Below are 25,856 nucleotides of genomic sequence, written 5' to 3' on the forward strand. Positions count from 1 at the left end.
AACTGAGTTTAAATGTAGTTGGCTAAGGTGTATGTAAACTTCCGACTTCAACTGTGTGTTGCATAATATAGGCTATTCCATTGGTTTATCCTGTTTCCCTTTATGTTGTCTGTCTTGTTCTAGGCTGTGGTTAAAGATGCTGAAGTTGCAAAGTAAAGATTTAACATAATACTTTCTTTCTGTTTTATAATCTCTCTCTGTCTCCAAGGACCGTAGCTCGGCAACGCTTGTTTACAGAACACTGTCATTCAGATGATAAGACAAATTATTTTCGAAAGCAGTTCGGTGTTTATTCATGCGTGGGTGTGTGTGTGTGCAGTCTAATAAGAGAAAAGTGTTTTTCTAAAGCTGTTCTCTGTTGTGTGTGGGTCTTTGACAGATGTGGATTTAACCTCAATAAACACATTTCTAAATCAGTTTATTTGTGGCCAAAGGCATAGAAAGAAGATGTAAATAAAGACTATCACTGTCTCCAAGTCATTATCATATCTTAACTAGGGTCCAAGTGCCGTGGCGTCAGACAGAATGGAAGTGTTTGTGCTTATGGACTGCTATACGGAGTGCAATTCCACTGAGAGCAAATTAACTAGGACACTATGTTTATTTCCTCAATGTAAAATGGTTGCACACCATGAATTCTCCAAACTCTCTGCGACATTGTGTCCTTAGAACACTCTTGGGGAGAAGAAAGAGTGAAAGATAGGGCAGGCGAGACACAGAGGGGGAGAGCTAAACTGAAGAGAGAGACTGGGAAAATAGAGAGAGGAGGAGGGAGTAAAGGAGAGTGTGGGTACAGGGGGAGAGATGGGTATGAGGTCAGAAGAAAAGAGGGAAAGAGAGGGAGAGAGAGAAGTTTGGGTAAATTATAGTTATTACGATGGCTCTCCGGATGTTTGAAGTGAAGAAAAGAACTCAACCTTTCTGTCTGAAGGCTACATGTTTCTCCTTCCTGACTTAAATGGCACACTCACAGTTTGTAAGATGTTCTTAAGTGGTCTGAAGTTGTACCACCTGGTGGAGATGATGACAATTAATCTCTCTCTTCCCCCCCACCCCTCCCCAGGTGGATACTATAGTGACTCTGGGGGGTCTGGCAGGAAGGTTTGACCAGACCATGGCTTCAGTAGAGACATTGTACCACGCCCTCAATATGACAGAACTACCTCTGGTGGTTCTACAGGGATGCAGTCTTGCCTACCTGCTTCGACCGGTAACTATACGCACACACGTTTGTTTTCAGTGGAGGAAAAAGTACTTGAATAAAAGTAAAGATACAGTGAGGGAAAAAAGTATTTGATCCCCTGCTGATTTTGTACGTTTGCCCACTGACAAAGAAATGATCAGTCCATAATTTTAATGGTAGGTTTATTTGAACAGTGAGAGACAGAATAACAAGAAAGAAATCCAGAAAAACACGTCAAAAATGAAATAAATTGATTTGCATTTTAATTAGGGAAATAAGTATTTGACCCCCTCTCAATCAGAAAGATTTCTGGCTCCCAGGTGTCTTTTATACAGGTAACGAGCTGAGATTAGGAGCACACTCTTAAAGGGAGTGCTCCTAATCTCAGTTTGTTACCTGTATAAAAGACACCTGTCCACAGAAGCAATCAATCAATCAGATTCCAAACTCTCCACCATGGCCAAGACCAAAGAGCTCTCCAAGGATGTCAGGGACAAGATTGTAGACCTACACAAGGCTGGAATGGGCTACAAGACCATCGCCAAGCAGCTTGGTGAGAAGGTGACAACAGTTGATGAGATTATTCGCAAATGGAAGAAACACAAAATAACTGTCAATCTCCCTCGGCCTGGGGCTCCATGCAAGGTCTCACCTCGTGGAGTTGCAATGATCATGAGAACGGTGAGGAATCAGCCCAGAACTACACAGGAGGATCGTGTCAATGATCTCAAGGCAGCTGGGACCATAATCACCAAGAAAACAATTGGTAACACACTATGCCGTGAAGGACTGAAATCCTGCAGCACCCGCAAGGTCCCCCTGCTCAAGAAAGCACATATACAGGGCCGTCTGAAGTTTGCCAATTAACATCTGAATGATTCAGAGGAGAACTGGGTGAAAGTGGTGTGGTCAGATGAGACCAAAATCGAGCTCTTTGGCATTAACTTAACTCGCCGTGTTTGGAGGAGGAGGAATGCTGCCTATGACCCCAAGAACACCATCCCCACCGTCAAACATGGAGGTGGAAACATTATGCTTTGGGGGTGTTTTTCTGCTATGGGGACAGGACAACTTCACCGCATCAAAGGGACGATGGACGGGGCCATGTACCGTCAAATCTTGGGTGAGAACCTCCTTCCCTCAGCCAGGGCATTGAAAATGGGTCGTGGATGGGTATTCCAGCATGACAATGACCCAAAACACACGGCCAAGGCAACAAAGGAGTGGCTCAAGAAGAAGCACATTAAGGTCCTGGAGTGGCCTAGCTAGTGTCATTTACATTTACATTTACGTCATTTAGCAGACGCTCTTATCCAGAGCGACTTACAAATTGGTGCATTCACCTTATAGCCAGTGGGATAACCACTTTACAAGATTTTTTTTTTTTGGGGGTGGGGTAAGGGGGGGGGGGGGGGGGGTAGAAGGATTACTTTATTCTATCCCAGGTATTCCTTAAAGAGGTGGGGTTTCAAGTGTCTCCGGAAGGTGGTGAGTGACTCCGCTGTCCTGGCATCGTGAGGGAGCTTGTTCCACCATTAGGGTGCCAGAGCAGCGAACTGTTTTGACTGGGCTGAGCGGGAACTGTGCTTCCGCAGAGGTAGGGGGGCCAGCAGGCCAGAGGTGGATGAACGCAATGCCCTCGTTTGGGTGTAGGGACTGATCAGAGCCTGAAGGTACGGAGGTGCCGTTCCCCTCACAGCTCCGTAGGCAAGCACCATGGTCTTGTAGCAGATGCGAGCTTCAACTGGAAGCCAGTGGAGTGTGCGGAGGAGCGGGGTGACATGAGAGAACTTGGTTGAACACCAGACGGGCTGCGGCATTCTGGATGAGTTGTAGGGGTTTAATGGCACAGGCAGGGAGCCCAGCCAACAGCGAGTTGCAGTAATCCAGACGGGAGATGACAAGTGCCTGGATTAGGACCTGTGCCGCTTCCTGTGTAAGGCAGGGTCGTACTCTCCGAATGTTGTAGAGCATGAACCTACAGGATCGGGTCACCGCCTTGATGTTAGCGGAGAACGACAGGGTGTTGTCCAGGGTCACGCCAAGGCTCTTTGCACTCTGGGAGGAGGACACAACGGAGTTGTCAACCGTGATGGCGAGATCATGGAACGGGCAGTCCTTCCCCGGGAGGAAGAGCAGCTCTGTCTTGCTGAGGTTCAGCTTGAGGTGGTGATCCGTCATCCACACTGATATGTCTGCCAGACATGCAGAGATGCGATTCGCCACCTGGTTATCAGAAGGGGGAAAGGAGAAGATTAGTTGTGTGTCGTCTGCGTAGCAATGATAGGAGAGGCCATGTGAGGATATGACAGAGCCAATTGACTTGGTGTATAGCGAGAATAGGAGAGGGCCTAGAACTGAGCCCTGGGGGACACCAGTGGTGAGAGCACGTGGTGCGGAGACAGATTCTCGCCACGCCACTTAGTAGGAGTGACCTGTCAGGTAGGACGCAATCCAAGAGTGAGCCGCGCCGGAGATGCCCAACTTGGAGAGGGTGGAGAGGAGGATCTGATGGTTCACAGTATCAAAGGCAGCAGACAGGTCTAGAAGGACAAGAGCAGAGGAGAGAGAGTTAGCTTTAGCAGTGCGGAGAGCCTCCGTGACACAGAGAAGAGCAGTCTCAGTTGAATGACCAGTCTTGAAACCTGACTGGTTTGGATCAAGAAGGTCATTCTGAGAGAGATAGCAAGAGAGTTGGCTAAAGACGGCGCGCTCAAGAGTTTTGGAGAGAAAAGAAAGAAGGGATACTGGTCTGTAGCTGTTGACATCGGAGGGATCGAGTGTAGGTTTTTTGAGAAGGGGTGCAACTCTCGCTCTCTTGAAGACGGAAGGGACATAGCCAGCGGTCATGGATGAGTTGATGAGCGAGGTGAGGTAAGGGAGAAGGTCTCCGGAAATGGTCTGGAGAAGAGAGGAGGGGATAGTGTCAAGCGGGCAGGTTGTTGGGCGGCCGGCCGTCACAAGTCGCAAGATTTCATCTGGAGAGAGAGGGGAGAAAGAAGTCAAAGCATAGGGTAGGGCAGTGTGAGCAGGACCAGCGGTGTCATTTGACTTAACAAACGAGGATCAGATGTCGTCAACATTCTTTTCAAAATTGTTGACGAAGTCATCCACAGAGAGGGAGGAGGGGGGGAGGGGGAGGAGGATTCAGCAGGGAGGAGAAGGTGGCAAAGAGCTTCCAATGGTTAGAGGCAGATGCTTGGAATTTAGAGTGGTAGAAAGTGGCTTTAGCAGCAGAAACAGAGGAAGAAAATGTAGAGAGGAGGGAGTGAAAAGATGCCGGGTCCGCAGGGAGTCTAGTTTTCCTCCATTTCCGCTCGGCTGCCCGGAGCCCTGTTCTGTGAGCTCGCAATGAGTCGTCAAGCCACGGAGCAGGAGGGGAGGACCGAGCCGGCCGGGAGGATAGGGGACATAGAGAGTCAAAGGATGGAGAAAGGGAGGAGAGGAAGGTTGAGGAGGCAGAATCAGGAGATTGGAGGGAGAAGGATTGAGCAGAGGGAAGATATGATAGGATGGAAGAGGAGAGAGTAGCGGGAGAGAGAGAGAGCGAAGGTTGCGACGGCGCATTACCATCTGAGTAGAGGCAGAGTGAGTAGTGTTGGAGGAGAGCGAGAGAGAAAAGGATACAAAGTAGTGGTCGGAGACATGGAGGGGAGTTGCAGTGAGATTAGTAGAAGAACAGCATCTAGTAAAGATGAGGTCAAGCGTATTGCCTGCCTTGTGAGTAGGGGGGGGGGTGAGGTCAAAAGAGGAGAGGAGTGGAAAGAAGGAGTCAGAGAGAAATGAGTCAAAGGCAGACGTAGGGAGGTTAAAGTCACCCAGAACTGTGAGGGGTGAGCCATCCTCAGGAAAGGAACTTATCAAGGCGTCAAGCTCATTGATGAACTCTCCAAGGGAACCTGGAGGGCGATAAATGATAAGGATGTTAAGCTTGAATGGGCTAGTGACTGTGACAGCATGGAATTCAAATGAGGAGATAGACAGATGGGTCAGGGGAAAAAGAGAGAATGTCAACTTGGGAGAGAGGATTCCTGTGCCACCACCCCGCTGACCAGATGCTCTCGGGGTATTGGAGAACACATGGTCAGACGAGGAGAGAGCAGTAGGAGTAGCAGTGTTTTTAGTGTAATCCATGTTTCCTTCAGCGCCAAGAAGTTGAGGGACTGGAGGGTAGCATAGGCTGAGATGAACTCTGCCTTGTTGGCCGCAGAACGGCAGATCCAGAGGCTGCCAGAGACCTGGAACTCCACGTGGGTCGTGCGTGCAGGGACCACCAGGTTAGAGAGGCAGCAGCCACGCGGTGTGAGGCGTTTGTATAGCCTGTGCGGAGAGGAGAGAACAAGGATAGACAGACGCATAGTTGACAGGCTACAGAAAATGGCTACAATAATGCAAAGGAGATCGGAATGAAATGAACTAAACATCTGGGAAAGCAAGAGAGCGGGGCCTCCCTCACTTACGTTTCACTGAAACACCCAAATATAACTCTCCCAACTTCCACCTCAGAAACTATAATTGTTGTAAACTACAGCGGTTCAATGTTTTCTAGGAATAGACTAACTTAGTTTATTCAGCTAGCTAACTTGGTACAGTATTCTTCCGTGAAAACCGTCCAGGGCACCTAGTCCTATGACACCATAGCCAACTAGCATGCCAGCCTCCAACAACACGGTTTAGCACCAATACTCGGCCACAACAAACCACCAGTGTGTCAACACGCCAAGCAGATCATTCGTGTCCGTGTCTAACATTGTGGGTTAGTCCCAACAGCTTGAGAGAGTCCGTCGTCAACTTATTCAGCCAGTTAGTTAGCTAGAATAGTTAGCATACTAGCTAGCCATTGCTTTCTGCCAACGAAAAAAACCCTCCTCCCATGGCACGAACACACAGAGAGAGCCAAGCTAACGTTAACTAGTCACCCATGTCCCGAATTCCCTTGAACGACTCTGGTTACCAGTATGTAAAAACAAAACACAAATGTAGGTTATAACTTACCCCTAGCAGCTACTGTTAGCTAGCCAAGTGCAAAGCTAGCCACTGAATCGACTCAGCCAGTTCGCGTCTGTTCGCTAGGTCGTTCCAACTATTGTTTAGTAGCTATCCAGGTAGCAACAAGCTAGCTACATTTCGAGCACAGTAGCTACTAACTACCTAACGTTAACGCTTCAGACAATGAGGTTAGAAAAACAGCTGAATGGTAGGCAGCTAGCTGGCGTAATTACAGGTACTCTTAAGCGTGAAACAACTATCCCACAGTTGCTAATAGTTACCAGTAGCTACCCGCTAGCTAGTCCAGGTAGTGGGTTAGCTAGCCTCGTGCTTCACCGGGCTCAGCCGAATACAATACTTACCTACAATGATTACATACAATAACCTACGATAAATACAATAACCTACGATAACTACCTACAATACCTAACTACAATCTAAATACATAGTTTAAGCTTTACTCAACACCATATAAGCCATATAAGCCAAGCTTACCTCCCGCCAGAGAGAGACACAACCTTACCTGACGACTTAACATATATCCATTCTATCCATATTTGGATAGAACTCAACTGACCCCTGTGGCTAAGGTCTCCAGACCTTAATCCCATAGAAAATCTGTGGAGGGAGCTGAAGGTTCGAGTTGCCAAACGTCAGCCTCAAAACCTTAATGACTTGGAGAAGATCTGCAACGAGGAGTGGAACAAAATCCCTCCTGAGATGTGTGCAAACCTGGTGGCCAACTACAAGAAACGTCTGACCTCTGTGATTGCCAACAAGGGTTTTGCCACCAAGTACTAAGTCATGTTTTGCAGAGGGGTCAAATACTTATTTCCCTCATTAAAATGCAAATCAATTTATAACATTTTTGACATGCGTTTTTCTGGATTTATTTGTTGTTATTCTGTCTCTCACTGTTCAAATAAACCTACCATTAAAATTATAGACTGATCATGTCTTTGTCAGTGGGCAAACGTACAAAATCAGCAGGGGATCAAATACTTTTTTCCCTCACTGTACCTTAATAGAAAATGACTCAAGTAAAAGTGAAAGTCACCCAGTAAAATACTACTTGAGTAAAAGTCTAAAAGTATTTGCTTTAAAATATACTTAAGTATCAAAAGTAAAAGTATAAATCATTTCAAATTTCTTATATTAAGCAAACCAGTTGGCAAGATTTTATTTTGTATTATATTTACGGATAGCCGGGGCACACTCCAACACAAACCCAGCATTTGTGTTTAGTGAGTACGCCAGATCAGAGACAGTATGACCAGGGATGTTGCCTTGATAAGTGTGTGAATTGGACCATTTTCCTGTCCTGCTAAGCATTCAAAATGTAACGAGTACTTTTGGGTGTCAGGGAAAATGTATGGAGTAAAAAGTACATTATTTTCTTTAGGAATGTAGTGAAGTAAAAGATGTAAGAAATATAAATAGTAAAGTAAATTACACATACCTCCAAAAATTACTTAAGTAGTACTTTCAAGTATTTTTACTTAAGTACTTTACACCACTGTTTGTTTTACTATACTTGTCAGGACACACACACAGTCAAGAGACTACAAAACATTTTAGTTACAAATATTAGTATAAGGGTCCTTGACAAGGTTGTGTTGACCTTTGTGTTAAACCACGTACGTTCAGTCAGTTCATTACATCAGGACTGCAGTGACAAACCAGCTTGATTAAGTGTGTGTGTGTGTGCGTGCGCGTCTCTCAGAGGAGTTCGATTAATTGGAGGTATGTAGGAATGAAGCAGCAAATGACAACATGTCTTTAATAATGACAAACAACAAAGAGAGAGAGAGACAGGGGAAGAGGAGAGAAATATTGAGAGGGGAGAGAGAGGGGAGAGAGAGAGGGGAGAGACATGGAAGAGGAGAGAAAGATGAGGAGGGAAAGAGAGAGAGAGGGGAGAGAGAGAGAGGTGGTCCTCTGTAGCTCAGCTGGTAGAGCACGGCGCTTGTAACGCCAAGGTAGTGGGTTCGATCCCCGGGACCACCCATACACAAAAAAAATGTATGCACGCATGACTGTAAGTCGCTTTGGATAACAGTGTCTGCTAAATGGCATATTATATTATTATTATTATAGAGAGAGAGGGGAGAGACAGGGAAGAGGAGAGAAAGATGAGGAGGGAGAGAGAGGGGAGGGGGAGAGGAGAGAAAGATGCAGAGGGGAGGGATAGTGAGAGGGAGAGAGAGAGAAGGGGAAGAGGAGAGAAAGATGGAGAGGGGAGGGAAAGAGATGTGTGGGTGAGTGTGTGTATCTGCATGCGTGCATGTCTGTGCATGCGCGCGTTCTACAAATGAGATTGCAGGTATTTGGTTAGAAAATACTGTATATGCTTGTTTACAATGACCTTTTAGTAGGGCATGTCAGGAGCGGAGGTGATTTACATGATGGAGGATTGTACTGTGGTGAACTCCAGCTGCTGTAGGGATGAACATGGACGGATACAGACAGACCCAGTAGACGGATGACTTTGACATTCTAAGTTTTATAGAACAATATAATGGAATGAAGAATACAGATACTCTAGATGTCCTTGACAAAAATAACTGCAACATTTCAAGGCACTTAATCCAAATTGAGTTTTGAAAACTCCAGCTTTCATAAAGGCTTTTCAGAATAAAGGTTTTTCAATTAAATCCCATCATGAGATTGTGCATAATAGAGTTGCTTATGTGCATTGCTGTGAGGCTAAGGTCTGTCTCTTTCTCTATCTATCTCTCTCTACCTTTTTCTGTCCCTCCATCTCTCATTAAAGTATGTGTGGGCTGAGTCTCAGGTGGGAGAAAGTTGTATTAGGGATGATTCTACATCTCAGAGGCGTTCTATGATCACTGGTATTTATAAACCAAACAACATAAAGCTGCTTAGAACACACGCACACACACACCCCGAGGCGAGATTAACACAACAGCAAGAGCTGGAGATTATTCTGTCTCTGAGTTTCCTTCCTTCAGGAGTTGAGAACTTTCCCTCTATCCCTCTCTTTCTCCCTCTGGCTGCTGTCTTTCCACCGCAAAGGAGGAAAGAGATCCGCCATTTTAGCTATCATCATTTCAGAAAGAGTTGTTCAGCTTCAAACTTTTCTCTTTGGGGCCTTTGCTAACTTTCCTTGAGTGCACTGACTACACACACTGTCATGTTGAACGGTAGTCACTTTGTGGTTTTGAGGTATTTGTCGCTAGCAGGTCTTATCATGTGACATCACATCCAAAATGATTGGCACCCCTGATAAAGATGAGCAAAAAAGACTATAAAATAAATATATACAAATACTGAGCTATATTTTATGCTAAAATAAATGGGGAAATTATATTATTTTAGACTAATAAAATTGCTCTGAGAAAAATATTTTGTTTAACAATTAATACAAATAAATACAAATAAGATACGTGTCAAAATGATTGGCACCCCTGTTTTCAATCCATTGTGCACCCTCCCCTTGCGAGGATAACAGAACATAGCCTTTTTCTATAATGTTTTATGAGATTGAATTACACATTGGGAGGTATCTTAGACCATTCCTCCATACATAATCTTTCCGGAATCTTGATATCCTTCGGTCTGCGCTTATGGACTGCCTTCTTTAATTCAAACCACAGGTTTTCAATGGGGTTCAAGTCCAGAGACGGAGATGGCCATTGCAAAATGTTGATTTTGGGTCAATTAACCATTTCTTTGTGGATTTTGATGTGTGCCTTGGGTCATTGTCTTGCTGAAAGATCCAATCCACTTGGGGCCAAGTTTCAGCCTCCTGGCAGAGGCAACCAGGTTTTTGATTAAAATGTCCTGATACTTGGTAGAGTTCATGATGCTGTTGATCTTAAGCAGGGGGCCCAATGACCAGTGGAAGCAAAACAGCCCCATAACATCAAAGATCCACCACCATATTTTACAGTAGGTATGAGGTTATTTTCTGCATAAGCATCCTTCTTTCGAGGCCAAACCCACCACTGGTTTGCGTGGCCAAAGAGCTCTATTTACGTCTCATCTTACCATAGCACCTGGTTCCAATCCAAGTGCCAATGCCATTTAGCAAACTCCAGGCATTTACATTTGTTAGTTGCTCTCAATAAAGGCTTTTTTTTATGGCAACCCTTCCTAATAGCCTGTTGGCATGGAGGTGGCGTCTAGCATGGAGGTGGTAGTTTCCAGTAATATACCCTCTCTTTGCAACCCTACGGATGACAAATGGATTTTACATGCGTGTTACCTAATTTTTATACCCAAGTGAAACAGGAAGCCATGAAAGGCCACAATTCAGTTCCTTCAACTGAGATTAATTTTTAAAAGTTGAAAGTGAATTCAGATTGTTGTTTGATTTTATATATAAGATTTGTTAGGGGTGCCAATCATTTTGACGTCTATCTTTTTAAGATTGTGTTTTACTTGTTAAACAAAATCTGTTTCTCTGAGCAATTGTATTAGTATAAAATAATATAATATCTTTGAGCATATAATATAGCTCAGTATTTGTATTATTTATGTTAGTCTTTTTTGCTCATTTTTATCAAGGGAGCTAATCATTTCAGATGTGACTGTAGATGGAAATTGTCAGCACTACAACAGTATTAGATCCAGAGTTATTCTGGAAGCTCATTCTGTGTGTGTGTGTGGGTGTGTGTGTATGTGTGTTAATGCGTCATTTCTCCTCCCTAGTGTGTGTTCTGACAGTAAAGTGCTAATTGTAATTATCAGGTTTTAATTGTGATTTTTTAACTGAACATTACAAATGTGAGATTCTGACGAAGGCTGGTAAAGAGCACCGTGTGTATGTGTGTGTGTGTGTGTGTGTCAAACAGAAGTCAAACTTTACGGTAAACAGGAAAGAAACACTTCTGGTTTGTAGTTAGTTTTGTATGTTTTTTGTCGTTGCTGCTGATAGCGGTCTCCCTTTTCTCTCTGTGTGTCTGTGTTTGTGTGTGTTTTAGGGCAGGAGACACAGGTTGGGAGTGAATACAGGACTGGAGGGAAAATGGTGCAGTCTAATACCTATAGGAGGACCATGCAGAACACACACCACTGGACTCAAATGGAACCTGGGTGAGCACACAGACACACACAGACAGACAAACACAGACAGACACACACACAGACACAGACACACACACACAGACACACACACACACACACACAGAGACACAAAGACACACACGAGCACTCCTCTTTCCCTGCTCTTTGTTTGCACAATCACACACACCCTGTCTGTCCCCCTGTGGTTTGTCCCAGTCCTAGGCCCAGTGGCCAGCTGTGTTCTTAATGAGTTGGCTCAGACCACTGCACCACCGGTACAGGGCGGGACCTCAACAATCTGTTGGTTGTATAACTCAGTGTCAAGGGGAATCCAGGCAGGAGGTGTGTGTGTGTGTGTCTGTGTCTGTGTCTGTGTGTCTGTGTGCAGGTGCGTGCGTGCGCTTGTTGGCTCCTGGCCTGTGAATGTGTGTGTGTTACTTTCCCAGTCAACCTGTTACCTCAGCACCTGATTGATAATGAGGTGGGATTATGCGTGAGAGGCTCCTTCAGATTAACCAGTCATACTAAAATGTATAATTAATCACACACATAATTAAAAAGGAGGCAGTGGAATATTTCCCCCGGGATCGGATGGATGAAGGTAGAAAATAAGAAATATACACTTTTACAAAGTGGACCCTCAGCTCTTGTGTGCGTTTGATCAAGTAACTTGGTTACAGTGTTTAAAGCAATCTGCAGTTGCTACATACCTTTTTTAATTAATGAAATGATTCTTGAAGAATATAACTCATAAATGCCTCATGAGCTTAGTTCAACTGTCTTACCCCATCAGAACCCAAAATATAACCTTGTTTTACTCCAATGTTTGTAAACAAAAGTAAATGTAAACAAACACTATATAGCCTCAACTTGGTTTAAAATAAAAAAAATTATATTGTTCTGGCCCCTGTTGTTGGTTCGAGTTCATTTTAAGGTCAATTTAATTGTTGTCCACTAGATGGCGCTGTTCACTGATAAGCTCTGTTTGCTTAAGTTTCTATATCCTGTAAAAGAAGAATCCTTGTTAGCATTGCAAATGGTGAAAGTCACTGTGGAGCTGCAGATATTATCAAACTCCATCCTTCTTGCAGTCAATTTGTAGAAGCATTCTCTGTAAGTAAAACAATAATAACATACTTACCTTTCAATTCATGATGATATTTTCTATGGGTGATTGTTTAAGTGCTAGATTTAAGCAGGGGCGCAACTTTCACTGGGGACGGGGGACATGCATTTTTGTCCACCCCCAGTTTTATCATTGGAATGTGATACAAAATGAGGCAACGGTGTGCTTTAGGACCATGTGGACGCCTCCGAGCGGTCGGGTAGGCTGTTTGGAGTGTTTATCCAACTGGATAATTTTTTTAAATAAAGAATATGTCCCCCCCACTTCTAAAACCAAAGTTGCACCCCTGTATTTAAGTATTTTCTTGATAGCTGCATGGTTGGAGATATCTGTTCTATGTAATTAATCTTGCCATGTTTAGGGAATAATTTTTTTTGCAATATAACATACATGCTGTGCAATTAGTGAGAATTAAGCTTAGCATACTCTTACTTATGGTTGTTTTCTTTCTTTCAGTTTTACTCAATTTCTAATACTGTACCTACGAACTGGTGGTAATAAATCATTATTCAAAACTACAGTTGCTGGAAAGAGTTTATTTATCTGCTAAGCTTAAGAAGGGCTCTTTTGCGATGGCAGAATAGTAAGAAGACACTCAACGGTTTTTACAATCTCCAGAGGACAAGATATCCAGTCTGCTCTACTCCTTTTCACATGTCCAATGCAAGATGTCAGCTTCAGAGCATAAGAGCCTTGCAACCAGGTCAGAATGCTCACATTCAGTGTCATCAAGACACTCCAGCAAATCTGCAGCAAGCTTGGCTGCATTAGAGGCTCGCGCCAAGGCTGAAGCAGCACTAGCATAGAGGTGAAAGTGAAGAAGGCCCAGCTTAAAGTGGAGGAGACCAGCATGGAAGCCACATTAGAGACTCTTCAGCAGGAGAAATAGGCTGAGGCCGCCTTAGCTGAGGGTAATGTCTTTGAGACAGCAGTGGATGCAGCTGATATGGCATCGTTGTCTGGGGTTGACGACAACAAACAAGGCTCATCATACCATTCTCGCGAGAGGACTGAGAAGTATGTACAAGACCAGCAAGCCTTCGTGAACTACCATCAGCCATCGGCATACAAGGAAGTCTGACAGCCAGACGTCAAGGTTGAATCGCCTCCCCCAGTTGATTACTCACAGTCACACAACCCCTATCCCTCCCACAACAAGCTGGTCCAGAGCTCACGACCACTACTACATCCTCTCTCTCGCACCCCCATTCATACTGATAGCCAGCCACCTAGTGTTGAACGTCATGAGTCCAGTGGGACCCATTCTGATCTTGACAACGTTGCAGAGCTGGCGAAGTTCCTAGCACGCCGCAACCTCCTCACAGCTGGACTCATCAAGTTCAACGACAAGCCATAGAACTACTGGGCTTGGAAGTCAACTTTCTCCAATGCCGTTGTAGGCCTCGACCTAAAGCCCTGCTGTAGCCCTCAGTTTGGTTTGGCAACGGCTAGAGGAGTGCTATAGGTTTGCTGAAGCTATGGAGATAGCCCACTTCAACCAGCTTGAATGCTTCCCAAAGATCTCCAATAAAGACCAACAATGTCTGAGAGAGCTAGGTGACCTTCTCCTCGAGTTGGAGGCAGCCAAAGCTGAAGGTTACTTACCCGGCCTGTCCTACCTGGACACTGCAAGGGGCATCAGCCCTATTCTGGAGAAGCTCCCCTTCAGCCTGTAGGAGAAGTGGATATCACAGGGACCAAATACAAACAGGAGCATGGTGTCAGCTTCCCACCCTTCTTGTTCTTCTCCAGTTTAATCTGTGCGGAATAAAAAATGAGGAATGACCCAAGTTTCAACACTTCCACTTCCAGCATAGCGCCACCTAAAGGAGAGAAATTCTCAATGAGAATGGCGAGAGCCCCTATCACAATGCACAAGACAGAAGTGGACAATGACATCCAGAAAAATGTATCTAAGAAGAAGGATGACCCTAACAAACAATGCCCTATCCACAAAAAGCCACACCCCCTGCGAAAGTGTAGAGGCTTTAGGGAGAAGTCCCTAGAGGAGAGGAAAACCTTCCGTAGAGAGCACACCAGGCGAAGAACTGTAAAGCTGTTATCCATTGCTCTTGGTGCGAAAGCGACAAGCGTATTGCAGCTCTTCACGCCGGTCCTGCCCCTTGGTCTCAGAAAGATGCCTTCAGCTCCTCCACACAGATGAGTCTCCCTCCTCTCTAGTTACCACGTCCACCTTTCCCCACCCTGGGGAAATCTTTCTCCAAGATCTGTCTTGTTAATGCCAGAAGGTCATCCTGAGAAGATGAGAACATACGCCATTCTGGACGAACAAATTAACAAGTCTTTGCAAGGTCAGCCTTCTTCAAGATGTTCAACATGGTCAATGACACCTCACCCTACACCCTCAAGATGTGCTCAGGTATCTCGGAGACTGTAGGCCAGAGAGCAAGAGGCTTCATTGTGGAATCAGCTGATGAAAATACCTGTTTACCTCTTCCCACACTCATCGAGTGCAACGAGCTCCCAGACAATAGGGCAGAAATCCCTTCACCAGATGTTACAAGGTACCACCCTCACCTCAAGTTCTTAGCCACTAAGATACCCCTCTGAACCCTCAGGCCAATATCCTGCTACTTCTAGGGAGAGACATCATCCTGGTGCACAAGGTGCTGGAGTAGCGCAACGGGCCCCTGCACACTCCCTTCGCACAGCGCCTAGCCCTCGGCTGGGTGATAGTGGGAGATGTTTGTCTCTGAGGGGCACACAAGCGGACACCAGTTAACACCTTCAAGACAAACATTCTAGAGGAACAGGTTCCCCAACTTCATGTGTCCTTGTCTCAGCAGCTTCCAAGTTAAGGACAACTTCAGCCACACCCGCCAGCCTCAAAGTTACGGCACCCTGTCCCTGGAGCAGAGATGTACACTAGCTAACGCGGCAAGCCTCATCTGTCTTCTGCTGCACTAAGGATGACGACAAACCAGCTCCCTCAATGGAGGATCTCACCTTCCTGAAGACGATGGAGGAACAGTTCCATCAGGATGCTGCAAACAGCTGGGTTGCTCCACTCCCGTTCCGTAGCCCACGGCAACGCCTCCCCAATAACTGCAACCAGGTCAGCAATCGCCTCACTCACGCTCAAAAAACGTCCAGAGATGAAGGAACACACTTCATTGAGTTCATGTGCAAAATCTTTGAGAATGGGCACGCTGAAATCGCTGTACCCCTACAAACAGAAGAAGAGTGCTAGTATCTTCCTATCTTCGGGGTGTATCATCTACAAAAACCCGTACAGATAAGAGTGGTATTCGATTCCAGCGCCCAGCACCATGGCGTATCTCTGAATGACGTCCTTTTTACTGGTCCCAACATGAACAACAGCCTGCTCAGGGGACCGCTGTGGTTCAGAAAGGAACCAGTGGTTGTGACAGCAGACGTACAACAGATGTTCCATTGCTTCATGAAGACCATCGGAACTACCTGCGATTTCTCTGGTACCACAACAACGACCTGGATAATGAAGTTGTGGCGTACAGGATGCGGGTCCACGGTTTTAGTAATATCCGTCCCCAGCAGTGGCCGTGTATGGGCTCAGGAGAGCCGCCTTAGAGGGCGAGAGGGATTATGGAGCAGAGACAAGGCACTTCGTCGAGAGCAACTTTTACGTCGACAAAGGTCTCGTATCCTTCCCCACAGAGAAGGAAGCCATCTCTCTTCTCCAGAACAGTCAAGAGATGTTGGCCCTCTCCAACTTATGCCTGCACAAGATCTCCTCTAACAATGCAGAGGTCATGAGAGCCTTTTCTCCAGATGATCTTGTAAGGGGCTGAAGCACCTGGATCTGAGTGTCTCCCTCCCATGCAGAGAAGTCTCGGGGTGTGCTGGGACATCACAGAGGATGTCTTCACATTTCAGGTGTCTTCAGCGGAGAAACCATACACTAGACGTGGAGTCTTGTCGACTATCAACAGCCTGTTCGACTCGCTTGGATTTCCCGGCCCAGTAAGCATTCGAGGAAGGTCTCTACTTAGAGAGCTCTCCATGGAGGCTTGTGACTGGAATGCCCCTCTCCCAGAAGTGAAGTACAAGGAATGGAAGCAATGGAGAGACTCACTGAAGGCGCTTGAGCAGGTCAACATCTCTCGCACATACACCTCAACCTCTCTCACCGAAGCACACAAGAAAGAGATGTGCGTCTTCTATGATTAATCCACGAACGCCATCGCGGCAGTAGCTTACCTGAAGACAACTGATGCCAGTAGGAATATAGATATTGGCTTCATCTTTGGTAAAGCTAAGCTTTCTCCACCTTCTGAGATTACTGTTCCAAGACTCTAGCTGTGCGCTTCTGTTCTAGCTGTGGAAATAGCAGAAGCAATCATCGATGAGATTGACATCCAACTGGATTTTGTCACATTCTATTCTGATAGTAAAGTGGTCCTGGGTTACATTCACAACGACTCCAGGTGATTCTACATGTATGTGAATAACAGGGTGCAACGTATTAGGAGATGTACTTGCCCAGAGCAGTGGAAGCACGTCCCTACTGACTAGAACCCTGCTGATCATGCCTCGAGATCAGTCCCAGCAGGCAGCCTGACTCATCGCACATGGTTGACAGGACCATCTTTCTTGTTCAGGTCAGCAGAGACAGAAACCTTTCACACACCTTTCGACTTGGTTGACCCCGGATCTTACTACAAGATCCGCCACCAAGTTGCTTGTCACTCCACCAATGTCTCCAGCAACAAGTTAGACTCCAAGCACTTTGAGAGGTTCTCAAGCTGGCAAGCACTGACACATGCAACAACAAGGCTTGTGCATGTTGCTCACTCCTTCAAGGAAGGCAGCAGCTGAAAAGGATGGCACATTTGCAACAAACCCTGCTCAACTGAAGATCTGGATCAAGCCAAGACCCTCATAATCCGCAGTCTGCAACATGATGCCTTTCAAGAGGAATTGGAATGCATCAGAGAACGTAAAGCCATTCCTATGCAGAGCCCACTCTTCAGTCTGTGTCCCTACATCGACGATTCAGGCCTCCTGAGGATTGAAGGACGCCTGTCCCAAGCAAGCCTAGGTAAAGATGAAATCAACCCTCTTATCCTCCCTGGACGGAGCCACACCGCGACTCTACTCATCCGACACCACCACGAGCAGGTCCATCATCAAGGGCACCACTACACTGAGGGTGTTTTGAGAGCAGCTGGTCTGTGGCTCATCGGTGGAAAACGGTGTGTCAGCAGTATACTCCATCAATGTGTCATCTGCAGAAGGCTACGTGGGAGGATAGAGTCAGTAGATGTCTGTATATATCGCCTCAGCTTTGACCCTCCCTTCTCTTTTTTTCAGGTTAGATGTATTTGGACCATGGATGATGGTTACAGCACCAGGAGTGGGCTAGCAAGCAGTAAGCGCTGGGCTGTGCTGTTCACGTGTATGAGCACCAGGGCCATACACATTGAAGTCATTGAGTCAATGGATTCCTCAAGCTTCATAAATGCTCTGTGACGGTTCTTTTCCATCAGAGGACCAGCCAAACAAATCAGGTGTGACTGTGGCACAAACTTCCTCGAGGCCTCCAGAGAGTTGAAGATGGAGGCCGTTCAGAGCGAGAAGAAGGTCGAAGAGAGACAAAGGGTGTACTTGGGTCTTCAATCCACCACACTCGTCTCATATGGGAGGCAGCTAGGAGAGAATGATCGTGTCACGAGGCGCTTCCTGGATTCCATACTGCTGAAGGTGGGTCCATCCAAGATCACTATATTCATGGTGGAAGTCTCAGCCATCGTGAAGGCTCGTCCATTAGTTCCTGTGTCCACAGATCCAGACCTCCCCCTCATATTGATGACAGCAACACTCCTCTCCCAAAAGGTTGGTGTAGTCCCTCCTCCCCAAGGTGAATTCAACGAGAACAATCTCTTCAGCCGGCAGTGGAGGCAAGTTCAAAGCCTTCCCAACACCTTCTGGCACCGCTGGAAGAAAGAGTATCTTCCTATCCTGCAAAACAGTAGGAAGTGGCAGAAAGAGATGCCCAACCTTCGGGAGGGAGACATTGTGATGCTGAGAGACAGTCAAGTGAAAAAGGACGACTGGCCCATGGGCATCATCGTGAAGACCTTCCCTGGCAGCGATGGGAAAGTAAGAAAGGTTGAAGTAAAGACAACAAAAGATGGGTCATGCAAGACCTTTCTGCGTCCAGTTTCAGAGACTGTACTACTCCTCTCTCCAAAGACTAATAAGTAACTTAAGTTCTAGTGTTATTGGTGGCATCCTTACAGATACCAGGCGGGGAGTTTTCTGGCCCCTGTAGTTGGTTTGAGTAAATTTTAAGGTCAATTTCATTTTTTGTCCACTATATGGTGCTGCTCACTGATGAGGTCTGTTTGCCTAAGTTTCTATATCCTGTAAAAGAAGAATCCTTGTTAGCATTGCAAATGGTGAAAGTCACTCTGTGGAGCTGCAGATACTATCAAACTCCATCCTTCTTGCAATCAATTTGTAGAATAATTGTTTGTAAGTAAAACAATAATAACAATTCATGATGATATTTTGTATGGATGATCGTTTAAGTGATACATTTACGTATTTTCTTGGTGGTTGCATGGTTGGAGATATCTGTTCTGTTTAATTTATCTTGCCATGTTTGGGGAATAATTTTAGCATATGGCAGCATATTTCTGAGTTTATGATAATATTATAACATACGTAAAATAAATGCTGTGTTGTTAGTGAGAATTAAGCTTAGTATTCAGCATACTCTTACTCATGGTTGGTTTCTTTCTTCTATTTTAGTTGTACTCAGTTTCTAATGCTGTAACTACGAACTGGTGGTAATAAATACTTATTCAATTTGACAGTTGCTGGAAAGAGTTTATCTATCTGCTAAGCTTAAGAAGGGGACTCTTTTGCAAGGGCAGAATAGATATTGTGAATGATTAGTCCTTGCATCCATAGCTCTGTCTATGAAGTTGAGAGTGGTTACATTTCTCCAGCCCCATCCCTCAGCTTTTTTCCAAAACAAGGGGTGGTGAGAACTCTTTGTTATTGTTTCAACTGCTGATTGCTGCTTTAAGAGAAATTAGTTGACAGAGTGTGTGTGTGCTTGTGTGTTAGAAGTCCATATAAATTATTATCCCTTTTTAAAGAATTATTATAATGAATAAAATATGCTGTATTATAACGAGAGATCTGTGCAGTTAGCGGCTGTCTGGCCTAAAGGGACTTAGTGTCAGAGCTTTGGCTCTGTTTGAAGTCACATTAAAGAGTGAAAAACAGAGAGAACTGCACTACAGGGCATACAGATCTATAGTGTAGCACTGTTTCAACTACTGTAGATCCATGTCAGAATTCTAAGTTTACAGTACAAGTTAGTTCATTGTAACCCTATTATCTATGTGAAACCTACTTATTGTGCATACTTTATTTTCTAAAGCAGAGCCCTAAGGGTATATCAGGTTGTTTTAGTTGAGTGTTCTGTTAGGCAGGGATATTGTTTTAATATTGATGTTGTTTGATAGTGTTGATGGTGGAGTTTAAGAGTCGGGGCTCAGCGGAGGAAGAGGGTAGGTGAGTAGATAAATAAATCATCTAAGAAAATGTAAATCATCAACATCTCCGATCTGTGTTTTGATCCACACACACACACACACACACACACACACACAACAAGCATTTCAGAAGTGGTTGATATACGTGAACACACACAGGGGGAGGGATAGAGAGAGAGGCAGTGTTCTCCTTAGCAGTAAGTCTAGTTGTGCCCATCCATTCTCCGATGCTGATGACGGCTGCAGAAAAGTTATCTTCTATCTTTCCTTGTCAGCCCTGCTATAAAACACATCCCTCTTTCCATATGCTGTTCTATGGGCTATACAAACAGCCACTGGTTATGACCTGACTGTAACATTGGCCTCAATCCTTCATCTTTAATGCTCCTGCTTTGTGTGTGCCAGGCGGTGACTGTGATTTAAATAAAGTTATGGGGGATTCAAACATGGCAAGATCCCCAAAATGGCAGCTAGGCAGAAGCTTAGTAAGAGTAGCCTCTGACCCCCGTTAACTTTAATGGCTCTGTTGAGCTAAGCTACAACCCCTCTAAAAGATCACATCAAGTTAATGGAGGGCAATGTAGGAGGCCCAATTGAAAAGCTGTAGTTTTATAGAGATTTAATGTACAGTTTATTTATGTACAGTAGCATATGTGCCTCTGGCCTAAGGCAGAGCTATGTGATGTGTGTCATCGACAATTTCAGAGTTTGTTTTCTAGTATTCACATTTCACACACAGTCTTCCTTGTGTTGTAATTAATAATGACATCACACGGTGGATCTCTCTTCTCCTCAGTTGTGGAAAGAGGAAGACAGGAGCCGGAGAGAAAGTCATTAGTGTGTGCTATGCTAAGTAAGACATCAGTAGGAGCTAATGCAGGGTGCTAATGTGTTTGGAGGATTAATTGAGTCTGTAAATGTTCTAACTGAAGTGTGTGTTTGAATTGGTTAGGCCTAATGCTTGTCGTTGGGGAGAGTTGAGTCAGAAGGAAATTATTTTGAACAAAAACCAAAAGGATTACTTTTGCTCTTATTTTTGCCCCTTTTTACTATGTTGTAATCAGTGATGGAACTTAAGCATTTTGGGCACTGGCCAGCCTAGTAGACCACATTTTCTACAAGCCCGGTCTGAAAAGTACTTGCCGCAGGCTAGCTTAATTTCCATCCCTGGTTGTAATTATGTAACTTTAGGTTATGCACATACATACACCTAACTGTGTGTGTGACAGAGAGAGGTGTAAGCGTTAGTAACATCAGACAATAGTAATAATACAACAGTGTACATCTCCATACTGTCTAGACAGGAAGTGTCAGACCTGTTCAGAAAGGTGAAAACGTCATACTAACAGCTAGAGTCAAGCCACCTCTCTATCTCTCATTCTCTGACCTCTCCTTAGCTTTCTAGGTTTGTCTGTTTCTCTGCCTCCTTGTTTTTAGTTTTTTATAGGTAAGAGAAATCAATCTGTTATCATCTCTTTTTTTTTTTGCTTTCTTTCTTTCTCTCTCTCGCGCACACACACACACACACACACACACACCTGATTAACTGTCACTCAGTGAACCAGTGTCCTCAAACAGTCTGTCTAGTCATTCAGTAAGACAAAATCAGACCATCTATCCTCTTAACTCTGAGCTTTGTGCCAAAACAACCATTTTAACCTTCTGTTTGTTCTTCTCTTGCGTACTATCTAACCTCCATATCCCTAAGGTATACAAATAACCTGTAGCAGTGTTGAAAGTCTATGAGTATGACTACAATGAAAAAGACAGACAGTATAATGAGTAACTACGATGTACTGTAACAGTCCACGTCTGGCGTGTTTCCAGCCAGCCAGATTTATGGGAATTAGACTAATTGATGGATCCTCATTAGATTTATTGACAGTCATCATCAAATTATCACATAACATTTTCAATGCCGGAATATCATCTCTTTTTTTTTTTTTTTCTCGCTAGCATGCACATTCACACACACACACACACACAGGTGGATGAATACATATCTTTCCGTTACCTATAGCTGCAGTATCCCTGTGACACTTCCTGTACTAATGCCTGTCTGGGTCTGGGTTTATTCTCTGCAAAGAGAGAGGGAAAGAGAGGGAGGGAGAGGGAAAGATAGAATCTGTTTTTTTCGGTTTTCTCTTGGACTGATTCAGATGTTGCTGAGCTATCCGACTCTCACCTTGGCATAGTCTATTTCTCTCTCTCTCTCTCTCCCTCTCTCTCCCATCTCTGTCTTAAGGTCTAAAGAAAGAGCAAAGCGAGAGGGAGATGAAGTACCCTCTAAGTATTCTTCAGCCATGCTGTGTTCAGTTTTATTTTCTCCTTTTAGATCTGAGCTACAGAGAGTCATGCTGGGAGAGGAGGAAATGGACAGATACCTGATGTGAACCACACACATACACACAGGTTTAGGGGAAGGTTGGGGGGACACGTGTACAGCTATCTCAGCTGACCCTGTCTCAGTGCAGCATATGACCACACACACACACGCAGTTACCATCCTCAACTACCCACACAAACAGACTACGGAGCCTGAGGATAGCTTCATTAGTAATCCTCTCCTCAGCCCTGATAACGATCGATGGCGGCCGGTGTTGCGCTGGGGAACGGAATGAGCGTCGCATCTTCACTGATAACAATAAAGCTGTTTGCTGGCTGTAATTGCATTTCCAGCACTGAGACCAGAGAGGGTGACCGCTTTAAATACCCACATTTACACTACAAATTACTCTGGAGAGAGAGGTGGTGGGGGGGGGGGGATTCCAAATAGTCTCTAGGGGAAGGGTGTTTCTTTCTCCTGTTTAACAATTGATCAGGCACAGAGCCGCAACCTAAACTAGCTTCATTAGCCCCATCCTATCTGCCAGGCAATGATAGGGCTGCCTATTAAATGTTTACGATGGGTTGTGTGTGTGTACGTGCGTGCTAAGTGTGTGTGCGCCTGTGTGTGTTTATCAGAAAATTATGTGCATGTATCTGACAATCTCCCCCAACAATCCACTGTTCCCCTTTCCACAGTGCAGTGCTTCCCCTAGTGGCTTAATTAACTACTACAGTGTCTTCAGCATTGGTTCTGCAGAGAACGGGTTAGGATACGGTATGCCTCTGCCTCAATGTCCTCTATGGTCAATTACTTCCTTTCAGTCCCTATTCCTCTTATTGGTAGTCTAATATCATGGCTGCTCACAACACACTGAAGCAGAATGGCGTTTTGTCAGTCTTTTGAAGTGTATTCATCTGCCTGTGGACACTTTCTTTCTTCTCCTTCTGTTTGTTTAGTTCCGTCCAGGAAACTATTTTTAATACACATTCATAAACAAATGTATTATTCTACATATGTTTTGTTCTCCTGTCCCAATAGATGTTTCAAAAGCAAAGTTATTATGAGGTGTTGAGTTGATGCAGTGGAATAGAATGCTGTTTGATCCTGACTGTCAGTAGAATGGGGTTATAGAATATAATAACTTTATTGTTCCAAAGGGAACACCAGGTGTGTTGTTAGTTATAAAATCACAATAGACAATGTTAAACAATGGCATAATTCAGACAGTCCATGTGAGATAAACACACAGAGCAGAACTTTCTGTCCGTTAAACCAACCAATTAATCAATCACTATAATGTTATTTAGAACCCCATTTTACATCAACCCTTGAGGTTGAGTCTATATTAAATAGATCTAGTGTACTGTCTTCAGTAACCTCCAAGACAAATATCATCCCCTTAGATACAGTCCTCTCACTTTGTAATGAAAAGTCTCCACTTGTGTGTTGAAGAATATTATTTTATTAATACCAATGGACACATGAAAAGAGAACCTGAAAACCCTCAATTTATTGCAGCTCTTCGGTGTAAGTCTCTCCTGTCCTGTCTTGACCAAAAGGTTGGCTTTGAGGGGATTTGTCGACCCACCAGTTCCCAGTTTCCTTATGCTCAGTGGTCAAGCATAATGCTAGTCCTTGTGTGAACTCTCTGGCCCAAGATTACCTTCCCAGCACTGCTTCCCAGGTCCCAGCTGAGTGCTTACACAGAATAGGGTGGTCTCTGACTGGACCACACTGGGGGTTACACAGTGTATTAGTAAATGGTGGTGTGGTTGGAATGAACCTGCATTACCCCACAAGTGTTTTCCACTCCATTGCTTGCTGAGTCGGTTCTGAAGGCTGAGGACCATGTCTAACTGACTGTGTGTGTTATAGACAACCAGGTACTGCAGTTCGGGAGGCTGGTGAGCACGTCCAACACCTACGAGCCTGTCGCCCAGGGAGACCAGAGGAAGCCTGTAACCGTGACAACGGACCAGCCACTGCTCTGGAGCATGGGCATCTGCAGGGACAGGAAATGACATCATCGACCAGGGATCTCCACCTCCTACCAGAACAGACCAATGGGGTCATCTAAATGGGCTAATGGCTTCCACTCCTCAACTGAAAATTCACGCTTCTGCCTAGTTGAAATACTGGAAAAATTACTATTTCCTTCCTTGGTGAAGAAATCTCTGTACGGTCACAAGAGGAAGCCACTTTAGAATATTGAGGTTCACTTCAACGCTAGCCTGGGAAACTCCGTCCTGATTCCAAACTGGAGACTTGCTCCCTTCCCCTTGAAGACTAACCATTGCAGATCTGAGGTTGGGGTCAAATCCATACTTCTCAAGGGTGGATTGTAGGGCGCAAGTCTACGGTTTGGAACCCAGCCCCAATGTGCCTTCACCGTAGTCTCTTAACGAACATAGATACACATTATATACAAGTCATAAACATTCAATGAACATACGTCATACGCAGCTTTTCTTTGATTTATTAACACAGCCAAATACAAACATTGCAAACAATGTAAAGAATCGCATCCCTTTACTCCCCTCCCACCACCACTATCCCACATTGCCCCACTGCCTCAGGTCTCTGGCTATTGTAGTTCTGTAGTTGTAGTTCTGTAACATCTCCAGAGGTTCAACCGCACCTGAGAGAGAGAAGAGAATTCACATAAACAGGGCCACTGTCACGACTTCCGCCGAGGCTGCCTCTCCTCCTTGTTCGGGCAGGTTTCGGCGTTCGTCGTCACCGGCTTACTAGCCACTGCCGCTCCATATATCATCATTCCATTTGTCTTGTCTTGTCAATTACACACACCTGGTTCTTATCCCCTCATTAGTCTGTGTATAAGTGTTCCCTCTGCCCCCTTGTCCTTGTGGGTGATTGTTTTATGTGAAGATGAGTGTAGCTCGGTTGAGCTACCCGTACTTTGTATTGCCGGGGTTATTTCTCCCCGTGTGCCTGTATTGTGTTCCAGTGCGCCTGTATTACGCCCTGTGCTGTTGACGCTATCCAGCGTAACTGTGTACTACTTTGGTGATTTACCCTCCTGCGCCTGACTCCTTCAAATCACACTCTCACAGCCACACAGAGGCTAATTCAGTTTCTTACCTTTACCCAAAAGTATACAATCAACCACTCCTCTTAACTGTAGTGGCAGAAATGCTGTATGCCTTATGATTTAAAATAGAACATGTTTCATGCATTCCATTATATCAAATAGTGCTTCAAAACATAGCTTGATATTATTGCAGACCTACATGCATCTATGCACATATCTTTAACAAATTAATCACATATTTGGATCTTGTAGACTGGTAACACTAGTGCACTTTAGAAGAACACTGTAGTCAAATCACCCATCTCTACGCTAACCTACAAAGCCAAATGGACTGAACTTGAATGATGTTTTCTACCAATAATGTGCACAATAAAGTACTGACTGACTACTGTCCAACTGACTCCTGGTGTGTCTGTCCTGCAGTCTCTTGTCCTATGTTGAAGGTGTGGTCCTACTTACACAATGTTGTTGTTGATGAGGATGTGGGTGAGCTTGACAAACTACCAGATGAAGCCCATAATGGCAAACCCAATCGCTGTCGCCATGGCAATCTTCTGGAATTCTAGAACATAGATCAAAAGAGATGGTACAATTAGAATCTATCTTGTCACAGAATCTTGACATTTTACAGACACATA

The 25,856-nt window shown here is 44.8% G+C and overlaps 1 protein-coding gene across 2 annotated transcripts in view; it reads left to right on the forward strand.

Moving 5' to 3' along the window:
• tpk1 (thiamin pyrophosphokinase 1) overlaps positions 1-25,611 on the forward strand; it is a 69,048-nt gene extending 43,437 nt beyond the window's left edge. The window contains exons 7-10 of one of the 2 annotated variants that reach the window (XM_084151713.1): positions 1,064-1,210; positions 11,119-11,230; positions 19,808-19,856; positions 24,042-25,611. In XM_084151713.1, coding sequence (XP_084007839.1) covers positions 1,064-1,210; positions 11,119-11,230; positions 19,808-19,856; positions 24,042-24,243 — 510 coding nt within the window. In that variant the 3' untranslated portion in view covers positions 24,244-25,611. The remainder of the gene's footprint in view (positions 1-1,063; positions 1,211-11,118; positions 11,231-19,807; positions 19,857-24,041) is intronic. The other variant, XM_084151714.1, reaches the window with a different exon arrangement.
• The last annotated feature ends 245 nt before the right edge of the window (positions 25,612-25,856 follow it).

This window comes from Coregonus lavaretus (assembly GCF_964263955.1).
Source record: "Coregonus lavaretus genome assembly, chromosome: 34".
Classification (NCBI taxonomy): Eukaryota; Metazoa; Chordata; class Actinopteri; order Salmoniformes; family Salmonidae; genus Coregonus; species Coregonus lavaretus.